We start from the raw sequence: 14,114 nt of genomic DNA, 5'->3' as shown, positions 1-14,114 counted from the left end.
TGGCCTCAATGCATTGCCTCAATTAGCCTCCATCATGTGTACTCTGTTGTAAATCAATGACTGCATGATTCAGAATGGCACATCAATAGATCAGGGGGAAATGGCACCTGCAGTCTGTGGCCATTGTGGGGGACAGTTTTCTGCTCCAGTAGCTGTGTTCCTGTAAGACATACCATGCATGATGGCGATGCCTTCAAATTTCCCAACAAGGGTCAAATTAAAGTCTAGCTGGAATCAGACTTTGAAGTATGAAATATGTCTCATGATGTGAATATGCAATCAAACATGCAACTCCAGCTATAGCCTGTGAACCTAAATTACTCAATATAAATGATGCAAAATAAATGAATTTATGTAATTTGGAATTAGTGAAGATTATTTATTATTTATATTGGATCAGTCTAAAATATGTAGTATTTCATATTTAATTAATATTATTTTGCCTCCATTTATATATGTTTGCTAAAGAAATAGCCTAAGTAGACTTTTTTGTTCCGTCAATCTTACACACATCACAATGAGCACACATGTATATGCGCGCGCGCTCAATTTCTTTTCATCGGCTGGCATCCTTTCGTGATTAAATCCAATCCAGTCACTGTGAAGTCAGTCTTACCTCTCCGTTACAACAGTAGTCTCCTCCTCGGTCTTTACTAGTTACCACAGCCACAAATGGATAAACCCCGCCTATTTAAAAAAAGAAAAAGCGTATATTTTTTTAATCTTATGTTTAATTTAATCTTAACCCTAAACTTAACAACAATGCTAACCTTATGCCTAACCTTGAAGGAACACCAAAAAGCTCATTTTGATTTTCATGATTTTGTACGATATATATATTTGACTTTGTGGCTGGACTAACTAGTGACCCCTCTCCCCCCCACCACCGTTAACATGGGCAAACCAACTCCTGAGTGATCGTTGATGTGACCAATGGCTGATGGAATCCCTACTTCCTAGCTTGGCTCGTGGGCGAATCGGAATGTTCGGTGGGCAGAACTACATACAGTCAGTCTGGCTCTCAGGTTTGGTTGAAATGGTAAGCTTTGGATGGGATTTAGAGTTTTATTTGACACATTTATGTAATTATTACATTGTATACTATTACATTAAGTCAATTAAGTTTAATGAAGCTGTTCAGGTAAAGTAAAATGTATTTGTTCCCCGTTTTGTAATGTCTTTCTGAAGTAAGCGCTTAGACAGCCACGGTGTCCTATCTAATAAAATGTTTGTGGTATTTCAAATACATGTAATTTATACTTTTGAGGCATTGATGTTGCATGTTACAATGTGTTGAAAGCGTAAACTATCCATATAACCATGGTAGTAACCCTGCTATATTTATATCGTGTTGTTACATCCTTGCTTTTCAACTAGTTTTGTGAAACAGTAACGTTAATGGATTTATTTTATTTTGTTCCACGCTAGTGTATGGCAACACTGTTTCTTCATAAAACAAACCGTTGACTAGCTTTATTGACACATTGCTGTCGAGTATTAAGGCGCACACTTTCCAAAGCAAAAGTACCTGAATAATAATTAGGGTATTCCTGAAAGCACGTGTCAACATGGAGCGGTACAGTGATTTTTAGATAAACCATTTGTGCACCACTGCTGAGAATGATTGACACTGACATGCAAAATATACTTTGTTCTTTTTGGGACAGATTTGACTGCAGATTGGACTGAGACAGTTGATAATGTGTTGAAAAGACATCTGGATGGACACAGCACTACCCTACCACACCTTTCTTCTTCAAACAAGAAGCTTTTACTTTGTAACTGGATACAATTATAAAGAAGAAACGGACCTTCATTTGGAATACTAACAACATTTTCATTATGCCAACTTGAATGGCATGGCTTTTGAGGAAACCTAACCCTGATTGTTTTGAAAGAGTTCACAAGAGTGGTCGAGTTAACTTTTGAAGAATCTTCTGAAGTCTTTACGGGAACAAAATCACAAAATGGATCAAGCAAGCGGCGGAGAGGATCCTAATAAAGCCAATAAAAAGAAAGAAAAAGAGGATGAGAGTAAAAACAAAAAACTGGTTGGTATTTTCTGAGTTTCTTGTTCTGCAGTAGCTAGCCAGCAGATCCAACCCATTTGCTTCCAGCTGCACTAGTGTTGAACAGCATTTCTGTGTATATTAAGATACCATGGAGCCGGTGCGAGATATGGCTTGGAAAAATGTACCGCAATCCAGGGATGAGAAATGCGTTATATTCCGAATTGTTCCAATATCATAACTGTAACACCGAGAAGATTGAAAGACTGACAGTTTTTCTGTAAAACTGTCCTTTTCTTCCTCGTGCCAGGTAGCAGAAGTCACAGCAGTATCAGCCAATCAGCTCCTTTGTTGTTCAATGCCAGGTGCCATTCCATAATGGATGCTACTGCTAACTAGCATGAGGACAAAAATGGCACTTTACCCTAGTGCATCTGTATGCAAGCGGGTCATATCTGCTGGCTATATAATAGCCATCTTCTTTTGAAAAGTTACACTGAACTGTCTGTCCTGTCCTGTTATTTGACATTCAAGGGCTAACTGATAGACTTTCCAAATGAGAAAAATTGTTACATGGGTTTCACACGCTACTTATGAGTGAATCAGCTTTACTACTCACACGTCCTTTGTTGAAAGGAATTCATGAGCACGCCCTATTCACGGTTTTACTGTTGTGCATTAGAGCTTGTTAATCAGTCACCTCCAGGGTAAGCCCTGGTGTTAAAGTCAAACCATCCCAGCAGTCTATGAACCAACCCCGCTGCTCACTCTAGTAACCTTGCAGAGTTGACTACATCACGTTGTCATACATACATCCTTGTGGTGCAAGACAAGCTTCAAAGATGGGCTGACAGCCCCAAATGGTAATCATATTAACTATTTAATGTAGCATTCACATTTTGACCTAGATGCCTGCTCGCATTTCACTCAAGTTACTTTTGAAACCCTCAACATTTGTTTGACTTTTGATCAAAGGCCTTCCTACAAGTACAACCTGAGGCCTTTGAAAGGCATTCCTGTTGCAGAGACAGATACAGTGGAAAGTTGAGCAACTTGCTGACCCAGAGGGTTTGCAGGAGAGTCTTGTGCTGTGCATGAGGGTCAGCATTATATTGTAGATATGACCTGAGCCAACCTAAACGGCATGATCAGCACTATGACATAAACAACAACTAAGCAACAGTGCATAGGTTAGGCAGCTAGGCTACTTGTTGATAATAACTGATAGCTTATATCTAACCAACTTTTATTTACTTCTTCAGCTCAGCTGTGGAGTCTCCCTATTGGCCTACACACTGGTTAATATAGTCTGGTACAGTGTTCTTTAGTTACCTACACACTGGTTAATATAGTCTGCTACAGTGTTGTTTCGTTACCTACACACTGGTTAATATAGTCTGCTACAGTGTTTCGTTACCTACACACTGGTTAATATAGTCTGCTACAGTGTTGTTTAGTTACCTACACACTGGTTAATATAGTCTGGTACAGTGTTGTTTAGTTACCTACACACTGGTTAATATAGTCTGGTACAGTGTTGTTTAGTTACCTACACACTGGTTAATATAGTCTGGTACAGTGTTGTTTAGTTACCTACACACTGGTTAATATAGTCTGGTACAGTGTTGTTTAGTTACCTACACACTGGTTAATATAGTCTGCTACAGTGTTGTTTCGTTACCTACACACTGGTTAATATAGTCTGGTACAGTGTTGTTTCGTTACCTACACACTGGTTAATATAGTCTGGTACAGTGTTGTTTAGTTACCTACACACTGGTTAATATAGTCTGCTACAGTGTTGTTTCGTTACCTACACACTGGTTAATATAGTCTGGTACAGTGTTGTTTAGTTACCTACACACTGGTTAATATAGTCTGGTACAGTGTTGTTACCTACACACTGGTTAATATAGTCTGCTACAGTGTTGTTTCGTTACCTACACACTGGTTAATATAGTCTGCTACAGTGTTGTTTCGTTACCTACACACTGGTTAATATAGTCTGGTACAGTGTTGTTTAGTTACCTACACAAGGGTTAATATAGTCTGGTACAGTGCTGTTTAGTTACCTACACACTGATTGATGTACAAGGTGTATCAGTTTGACACTGTGTGTCGTTGGGTATCAAGTGTCATTTGAGCTATTACTGCACAGTGCGCCTCATCCCTTGCTTGGAAGTGAAATCAGTAGGGAGCTCATTGCTCATATTTCACAAACTAATTTGACTGAATGTCCTGTGATTAACTTGATCAAAGTTGACTTCCAAATTAAGCCATGTTCATTAATGATTAGTGACCAGTGTATGTAGGAGACTCACAGGATCTATTTAAAGTGGACTCTTCCCATGTCTTAATTGCAACACTGGAGGGATACGGTCTCTCACGGGCTGCGCTTCAGTGTGGTCATCATAATGTCAGCCCCACCCTCCCTGGAGTAAACTAGCACTGGTTGGAAAGATGGGCTGTAAACTGAAGCAGGTTACAAACAGCAGCAGAAACGTTAGGGGAGGGAGAGTGGGAATTCTACATGGCAACACGCAGGGTATTTGTCTCAGTTGGTAGAGTATGGGGCTTGTAATGCCAGGGTAGTGGGTTCGATTCCCGGGACCACCCATATGTTAAATGTAAGCATGTATGACTGGAATGTCGCTTTGGATAAAAGCATCTGCTAAATGGCATTTTATTATTATATTATTATAACTTTCGCCACTTGCAGCCACAGGGTTCTGTGCCACCGGAGTTGTCAATAAGCTTTAGGCGGCACAGCGGACGGTTCTTGCCCGGCTGTTTGTAAGCTCCTCGAGCATAAGTCAAATAAGGAAAAGTTGCGTCCTCTGCTCAAACAGGATGTAGGCCTGCGGTTGAGCTGATCATTTTTCACTGACTTACTGTAGTGTAACCTGGAACTGTTCCTCTACAGGGCCAGCATGTTAACAAGTAGTATGACAGCGAGTTCTTTCAGTTCCTCTGTGGATCAAGAGATATGTTGAGTCATCCAGGAGAATGCCCTAGTCACCGCTAAGGTAAAGAAGATAATCAGTTTAGCCTAATGTTAAAGAGCAGGATGGCCATCTGGCCTACTTTATGGCTTTGTTTACCAAATATGTCCCTCCAATTTGTGCTGAGCCTACAGAGAGCCAATTTCTCAACTATGTCCTGGCTGCAATGGGCAGGTAGGTCTCTTCTGTCTTGATGCAACAGGGCTGCTGGGGCTGTGAGAATCTGTCCATTGGTGAGCTGCTGGAGTGGCGCAGTGGTCTAAGGCACTGCATCTCAGTGCAAGAGGCGTCACTATAGTACCTGGTTTGAATCCAGGCTGTATCACATCCGGCTGTGATTGAGAGTTCCATAGGGCGGCACACAATTGGCCCAGCGTCGTCAGGGTTTGGCCGGAGTAGGCCTGGCATTGTACATTTTGAATTTGTTCTAACTGACTTGCCTAGTTAAATAAAGGTTAAATAAAAATTGGGCCTCTGGAATGTAAACCTCTGGTTGTCTCAGGCTGAGACTCTCGAGCAGAAGAGCTGACATGTACAGGGAATGACTGTGGTGAGAAGTACATGCAGAGTCCTGTGTACAGGGAATGATTGTGGTGAGAAGTACATGCAGATTCCTGTGTACAGGGAGTGACTGTGGTGAGAAGTACATGCAGAGTCCTGTGTACAGAGAATGACCGTGGTGAAGTACATGCAGATTCCTGTGTACAGGGAATGACCGTGGTGAGAAGTACATGCAGATTCCTGTGTGCATGGAATGACTGTGGTGAGAAGTACATGCAGTCCTGTGTACAGGGAATGACCGCATATACTTCTCACCACGGAGTCCTGTGTACAGGGAGTGACCGTGGTGAGAAGTACATGCAGTCCTGTGTACAGGGAATGACTGTGGTGAGAAGTACATGCAGAGTCCTGTGTATAGGGAGTGACTGTGGTGAGAAGTACATGCAGAGTCCTGTGTACAGTGAATGACCGTAACCAGAAGTACAAACAAAATTAAGCAACCATTCCTCTGGGTTGCAGACTACCTCGCAGTCGGGAGGGGTTGGTGTGTGGTGCAATGCTGGTGGGCCAAATCTTGTAATTGCTGGTATGTGCTGCTCCAGCAGGGTTAAGTAACTTAAAGAGAATGGCTGTGATTTCTAGCCAGCAGAAAACCCCAGTGTTTTTTGGACTGTAATGACATTGTAGGAATAGAACCCCCAGAAAACCCCAGTGTTTTGTGATCTATTTTCATTTAACCTTTTATTTATCTTGGCAAGTAAATTAAGAAATAATTCTTATTTACAATGACGGCCTACCGGGGAACAGGGGCAGAACAACATATTTTTACCTTGTCAGCTCGGGGATTCAATCCCGCAACCTTTCGGTTACTGGCCGACTGCTCTAACCACTAGGCTACCTGCCGCCCCATCTATAATAACATAGTAGGACTAGAACCCCCAGAGTCTCCTAAGAGGGTGTGGTATTTAAATGTTGTGGAAAAATAGTCTTACAACACTAACTCTTAAACATCCTCCAGTCGCTCAGCTACTGCCTCCCCTCCGTTGGCTCCACGGCCCAGCCCAGCCAGGGCTTTAGTGCTGCCTCACTGCTGCTTGGATGAGTGCTGATGTCATCTAAGCACTCTCTGTCAGTGAGCTCACTGTGAACTACATACTCCTTAAGAGGTCTCAGTGCCAGGCATGGTCACTGTTGTTGCCCAGCCTCAACAGTGCAGCAGAGGTGAAGAGGCAGGCCTGTGCTCTGGCTCTCGCCTTTGGCGGCCTGAGAGTGGAGGGAGGAAGTAATCATTCATCCCTGGGTGGAGCCTTGATCTTACTTTTTGTTTTCCCCCTCCCTTTTGCACATGCATGCCTCGATACATGCAGGCCTTAAATGTCCTCAAATATTTGACATCACTTTCGCAGACTTTGCCACCCTTGATTTCTTCCAGAGATTGTCTGTGATCACTGTGAATGTGTATCCGTGTGGATCCAGGCCAGAGTTTACGGACATAAGTCTGTTTTTAAAGCTGGATTAGAGGTGGAGGTTGTCACCTCACTGACACAACCCGCTGAGAATTGGTGACATGGCACTAGGATTCACCTTAGCGTGGGTATCCTTTAGACTTCCGTGAAAGGATGTCTGACCTGGTGAAAGCGACTTGTGAGGAGAGAAACTTTTGAAAGCTGTGTTTGTTTAATGAGTCACCGGGTAGGATACCATCACAACAACACTATCTGAGCTCTGACTTGTGATGTGGACACAAAAAACTGCCAAGGACATCAGGATAACCCCTCAGGTTATTTTAAGGTTAAGGGCACTTTTAGCAGGCTGTCTGTCACAAGAATGACATCTACTGAGTCATTTTTGGTTGTCCCATGTTTGCTGTTATCAAATCATAACCGCAAACAGCTTTGACTTCTAACAAAATTGACAGAAGGAATTCAGGAGATCCGGTTTGTCAGAGCCCCCTCAACCTCTTCTGCATTCCAGAGTAAATTGTGACCTCGGAGAGAGAGAGCGGAGTGTGCTAACATATTTACCCCAAGATCCATTCATAACTTGAGGATTATGTGGGTTATACTGTCTCACTGAAATGCTATGCAGTATTTCAACTTGTTTAATGCAAGTCAATTTGGTTAACACCGATTGAATTACCTGAGAGGCAGAGTATCTTATCTACTTTTCTGTGTGTAGTAGTCATACAGCTCTTTGAATAAATAGAACTGCTCGCAAAGCATGTCGAAATTCTAACAATGTTGACATGACATACTGACATGTTTTGAGACTGCTATCTGACTTCATGTGTGAAGCCATCTAGGTATGATTGTACAATACTGGGGAGTTGGAACTTATTCTCCTCCACATCTGTTGAGTCTGGTTGATTTGACAAATACATACTGTAAGCTAGCCCATATGTCATAGATTCTACTAATGATTAGTCTTGCACACTTAAAATTTAAAATATTACATAAATTCAACACTTGTCGTCTTAGCATAAATACCCTAGGTAGATTCCATGGTATTTATGACAAATAGACCAGTGACATAGTCGATTGGAATGTGGGTGGAATAATAGACCGTCATTGTGGAGGGTTTCTGGACTCCATGGATTCACATTAATGGATTCACCGTGTAGGTGTTTATGGATCAGTTTAATATGTGATATGGGCCCAGCATCATGTGAATGAAACAAATTCAAGGTGCGATGACAACATGCTCATTTGCAGAGTTCTCTCCAGTTCTCAACGGGAAACAGAAATGTACTGATTTATATTTATTGGTGCAAAGGGGCCTTAGAGACCTAGTGTTTTGTGATTGACAAACATCGATTTTACAGGATTGTTGATAGCCACTCAGCGAATGTGGCGAGAAATCATCTGAAACCGCTTCTCAAAGCACCAACACTCTGAATAACATGAAAACAGCCAAACAAGCTCTGCTAGGGCGAGTTAAATGGTTCGAGTCTGAGGTTCTCTCTCATTTCTGTCTGGAAGTAGCTAACCCTACCACCCCTCTTCTAATTGGAGTAAACTAATGGACAACAACACTTAGGCTTCTCATTCCAGCTTATACATTCAAAATACATTTTACAGACACAGTATACGTTACCAGTCAAAAGTTTGGATACACCTACTCAATCAAGGGTTTTCTTCATTTTTACTATTTTCTACATTGTAGAATAATAGCAAAGACATCAACTATGAAATATCACGTATGGAATCATGTCGTAACCAAAAAAAGTGTTAAACAAATCAAAATATATTTTATGTTTGAGATTCTTCAAAGTAGCCACCCTTTGCCTTGATGACAGCTTTGCACAATCTTGGCATTCTCTCAACCAGCTCCACCTGGAATGCTTTTCCAACAGTCTTGGAGATCCCACATATGCTGAGCACTTGTTGGCTGCTTTTCTTTCACTCTGTGGTCCAACTCATTCCAAACCATCTCAATTGGGTTGAGGTCGGGTGATTGTGGAGGCCAGGTCATCTGATGCAGCACTCCAACACTCCTTCTTGGTCAAATAGCCCTTACACAGCCTGTGTTTTGGGTCATTGTCCTGTTAAAAATCAAATGAAAGTCCCACAAAGCACAAATCAGATGGGATGGCGTATCGCTACAGAATGCTATGGTAGCCATGCTGGTTAAATGAGCCTTGAATTCCAAATAAATCCCTGACAGTGTCACCAGCAAAGCACCATCACACCACCACCTCCATGCTTAACGGTGGGAACCACACATGCTGAGATTATCCATTCACCTACTCTGCGTCTTACAAAGACACGGTGGTTGGAAACAAAAATCTCAAATTTGAAGTCAGCAGACCAAAGGATAGATTTCCACCGGTCTAATGTCCATTGCTTGTTTTTTTGTCCCAAGTTGATGTTGCGATGTGTCTGTTACTTGAACTCTGTAAAGCATTTGGGCTGCAATCTGAGGTGCAGTTAATTGCCGATTTCTGAAACTGGTAACTCTAATGAACATATCCTCGGCAGCAGAGGTAGCTCTGGGTCTTGCTTTCCTGTGGTGGTCCTTATGAGAGCCAGTTTTATCATAGCGCTTGATGGTTTTTGTGACTGCACTTGAAGAAATGTTCAAAGTTCTTGACATTTTGCGGATTGACTGACCATGTCTTCCAGTAATGATGAACTGTCGTTTCTCTTTGCCAAATAGAGCTATCTTCTGTATACCAACCCTACCTTGTCACAACCCAAGTGATTGGCTCAAACGCAATAAGAAGGAAAGAAATTCTACAAATGAACTTTAGCAAAGCACACCTGTTAATTGAAATGCATTCCATTTGGCTACCACATGAAGCTGGTTGAGAGAATGCTAAGAGTGCAAAGCTGTCATCAAGGCAAAGGGTGGCTACTTTGAAGAATCTAAAATCTTAAATATATTTTGATTTGTTTAATACTTTTTTTGGTTGATTTCGTATGTGTTATTTCATAGTTTTGATGTCTTCAATATTATTTTGTAGAAAATAGTAAAAATAAAGAAACCCTTGAATGAGTAACTTTTGACTGGTACTGTATTTTACATAATAGTATATTTTACATTACTCTCTATTAGCTATAGAAAAATGATTAGTGTAGATCAGCATCTCAAAGGTCACGCAGAGTTCAGTGTGTATGGTGCTGGCTCAACCATGCTGTGAATGGTGGCAGACAGCAGCCTGATTTAAAAACAGCCCATATACATCTAGACACGGTTTTCTAGGGTTGTACCCTGAGAGTGGATAAATCTCAACTGTCTGCCGCCCTCAAGCAGGAAACAGGGTTGACTCATCATCGCTTTCTTTAGGCGTTGGCTTGGCGGTGCAGTTGTGTTCTTTATAACAGACACACAGAGGGAGGGAGGGACTGTTAAACCTCTGTGGTTCAAATCTGCACGTACAGTACACTAACCTGTGTTTGATTGAACTTGACAGATTCTGTGGTTCTACGTAGAGGTGTCTGTTGAGACAGACCTTTGTTCAGTATATAAAAGTTTTGTGTCATGAGATGTTTTGAGATAGCGTTATCTCACACACTGTGAGTGTTGTTCACTGTTTGACTGCGAATGTATTTTTTATGCGTTGTCGGCGTGCACATTTTGCTTTAGTTTCACTTCATCGGAATTTGTCAGGATCCTCTTTTAGGCCCACTCATCAGCAGTTCTTTCTGTTGGATTGTGTTGCCATGGGCCTCTGTATTCCCCAATAAATAGTTCTAACATTCATAACCAATTTCATCAACAATTAGGCAGCAGAGATTTCTCAGTAATCTCAAAGCGAGAAAGTAGACGTAGCCTATGTAACTTCACACAAATCCTCATTGAACGATAAGCTAAGCCTTTCATTTTTGCATTTCCAGTCAGTCATTCTCAAATCCTAACTCTTTACTTCTTTCATTCCCTTCTCTCCTGATCATGTTTTCTGTGTGCCTGGCAGTGATTGTATTTGTGGATATTAGGCCTATTCCTTTAATGAATTCAATCTGCTTTTAATGATTTTAATCATAGCAGACAATTAGGGGTTCATTAAAGTAATTAAAATATCAGTAATGCATGAATAGTTAAGCCCTCCTTTAGACATACAGTTGTATGCATGTGAGATGTTATGGTGGCTTAGTGAAACAAACTCTTAGTGTTGGATTAGAAGCCTTTGTTTTACCTAGGCTTGCCTTCCTGCGTGTGGGGCTAGATTATGAAAAACGTAGTTTTCAAACCCTGGTAAAAACAGAATTTGTATATTGGTCTTTCTATAAATAAAGGGGCCCATGTGTGACTTCAGGGTTAAAATGTCTAAATGGTTTGATATACATTTAAATGATTTTGTTGCACCACATGTATAGCTACAGGAATTAGAGTCTAGGTCGGCACAATGAGACCATTACTCCTAGCAACATCAAAACATCTACATGGCATTCAAAATGTCACATGAAACATTGTCACTGCGTGTTTCTTTGTCATGCCTAATAGCCAGGTCTGTTTTGTGCTTTAGGCAACTTATCTATAATTAATAGCCATGCTAAACCTTCCAGAATAATTAATAAGATATACAACAACATTTCTACTTTTTTTTAAATAGTTGATGTAACATTTTTAATACAATAATGTAAAATTATGGGTTCTGTCAACAAAATAATTGACAATAATAATAACCAATAAGACCTCATTATAATTAAATCAAATGTGCTTTTTCCCTGCACAGAATACAACAGTAGCATGGCATCCTGCAGCAAATTAGGGTGAAGTGCCTTGTTCAAGGGCACGTCAACAGATTTTCACCTTGGCTTGGGTATTCAAATTTTATTTGACACATGCACCAAATACAACAGGTCCCTTACTGTGAAATGATTACTTACAAGCCCTTAACCAACAATGCAGTTCAATAAATAGTGTTAAAAAAATATTTACTAAATAAACAAAAGTAAATGTAACACAATAAAATAACAATACCAAGGCTTTATACAGGGGGTACCGGTACCAAGTCTATGTGCGGAGGTACAGGTTAGTCAAGGTAATTTGTACTTGTAGGTAGTGGTAAAGTGACTATGTATAGATAATAAAAACAGAGTAGCAGCAGTGTAAAAAAAGAAAGGGGGGGTGTCAAAGTAAATAGTCCGGTTGGCCATTTGCTAAATTTTTCAGCAAATGCTTCAAGCAATGTGTGTGTGTGTGTGTGTGTGTGTGTGTGAAAACAAGACATCACATTCTTGCTTCCTCTGCCCATGTTTGCTCCACTCCTTGCCTCTCCTTGAAAGTGCATTGTAGCCCGAGGGGAGAACCTTCCCTCCTCTCCCCCGATGTGCTTTGAGGAGGTGAGGATTGGAGGAAACAAGGGGAGAATGTCAATGGCATTTACTTCATTCGTCATGTCCTCTCACCTTGCCGCCTCCTCAAAACCCATTGGATAAGAATGTGAGAAGGGAGGGACCTATGACCTTCTCATCCAATGGGTTTTGAGAACGAGGAGAGGGGATGTAACGAATTAAGGAAATGCCATTGAGATTCTCCCATGGAGAGAGGAAGCAAGTATATTTCATTGCTTTTAAAAAAATGTTGTGACTGACCGACCGACCGTATTGCCCATGTCCTGTCCAGAAATAACCCCTAGCATCAACTGCCCAGAGTCTAGACTCTTGTGGAGATCTGAGAGGGATTGATGGGTGGTGACATGGTGAGAGCTCCACCGTACCCTTTGATAGGCATTGGTTGAATTTTGGCAGTATTGCTTATACCTGTCCAGTTCTCTCAGATCTCCACAAGTGTCTAGGGCAGTTGTGGGCAATTCCAGTCCTTGAGGGCCTGATTGGTGTCACAGTTTTGCCCCAACTAACACACCTGACTCCAATAAATCGCCTGATCATGATCTTCAGTTCAGAATGCAATTTGATTAATCAGCTGTGTTTGCTTGGGATGGAGAAAGTGTTGACACCAATCAAGCCCTCGAGGACTGGAGTTGCCCACCCCTGGACTAGGGGTTGCTTCTGGATAGGACCCCACAACCCTCTGGATGACACTTGAGGCATTGGTTGGATGTTTAATTCCATTGCTATTCACACACAGATTTGCACACGTGTAAGTAGGACTCACCAACGGCAACCTATCAGGCTCATCAGACAGGTCTGGGCAGCTTTAGACCTGCTGTAAACAGTGAAAGGATATATTTTCATGTCTACTATTCTCACCCTTGCTTCCAGCTAGTTAGGTGTGCCACCACTGACTGACTATAGCTAGGGCATATCTCTAGTCTAGCAATATGCAGTCGTGGCCAAAAGTTTTGAGAATGACACAAATATTAATTTCCACAAAGTTTGCTGCTTCATTGTCTTTAGATATTTTTGTCAGATGTTACTATCGAATACTAAAGTATAAATACAAGCATTTCATAAGTGTCAAAGGTTGTTATTATTGACAATTACATGAAGTTGATGCAAAGTCAATATTTGCAGTGTTGACCCTTCTTTTTCAAGACCTCTGCAATCCGCTCTGGCATGCTGTCAATTAACTTCTGGGCCACATCCTGACTGACGGCAGCCCATTCTTGTATAATCAATGCTTGGAGTTTGTCTGAATTTGTGGGTTTTTGTTTGTCCAACCGCCTCTTGAGGATTGTCCACAAGTTCTCAATGGGATTAAGATCTGGGGAGTTTCCTGCCATGGACCGAAAATATCAATGTTTTGTTCCCCGAGCCACTTAGTTATCACTTTTGCCTCATGGCAAGGTGTTCAATCATGCTGGAAAAGACATTGTTTGTCACCAAACTGTTCCTGGATGGTTGGGAGAAGTTGCTCTCGGAGGATGTGTTGGTACCATTCTTTATTCATGGCTGTGTTCTTAGGCAAAATTGTGAGTGAGCCCACTCCCTTGGCTGAGAAACAACCCCACACATGATTAGTCTCAGGATGCTTTACTATGACACAGGACTGATGGTAGCGCTCATCTTGTCTTCTCCGGACAAGCTTTTTTCCGGATGCCCCAAACAATCGGAAAGGGGATTCATCAGAGAAAATGACTTTACCCCAGTTCTCAGCAGTCCAATCCCTGTACATTTTGCAGAATATCAGTCTGTCCCTGATGTTTTTCCTGGAGAGAATTGGCTTCTTTGCTGCCCTTCTTGAACCCAGGCCATCC

General features: G+C 41.5%; 1 protein-coding gene across 7 annotated transcripts in view; it reads left to right on the top strand.

The window, feature by feature from the left end:
- Positions 1-875: 875 nt before the first annotated feature.
- Positions 876-14,114, top strand: part of diaph2 (diaphanous-related formin 2) — a 693,877-nt gene continuing 680,638 nt past the window's right edge. For 2 of the 7 annotated variants that reach the window (XM_036943144.1, XM_036943143.1), the window contains exons 1-2: positions 878-1,039; positions 1,668-2,051. In XM_036943144.1, coding sequence (XP_036799039.1) covers positions 1,968-2,051 — 84 coding nt within the window. In that variant the 5' untranslated portion in view covers positions 878-1,039; positions 1,668-1,967. Of the gene's footprint in view, positions 1,142-1,667; positions 2,052-14,114 lie in introns of all 7 variants that reach the window. The other 5 variants (XM_036943140.1, XM_036943138.1, XM_036943139.1 and 2 more) reach the window with 5 other exon arrangements.

Source organism: Oncorhynchus mykiss, chromosome 14, assembly GCF_013265735.2.
Source record: "Oncorhynchus mykiss isolate Arlee chromosome 14, USDA_OmykA_1.1, whole genome shotgun sequence".
Taxonomy (NCBI): domain Eukaryota; kingdom Metazoa; phylum Chordata; class Actinopteri; order Salmoniformes; family Salmonidae; genus Oncorhynchus; species Oncorhynchus mykiss.
The sequence above is the reverse complement of the archived record's forward strand: the minus strand, read 5'-3'. Positions and strand labels throughout refer to the sequence as shown.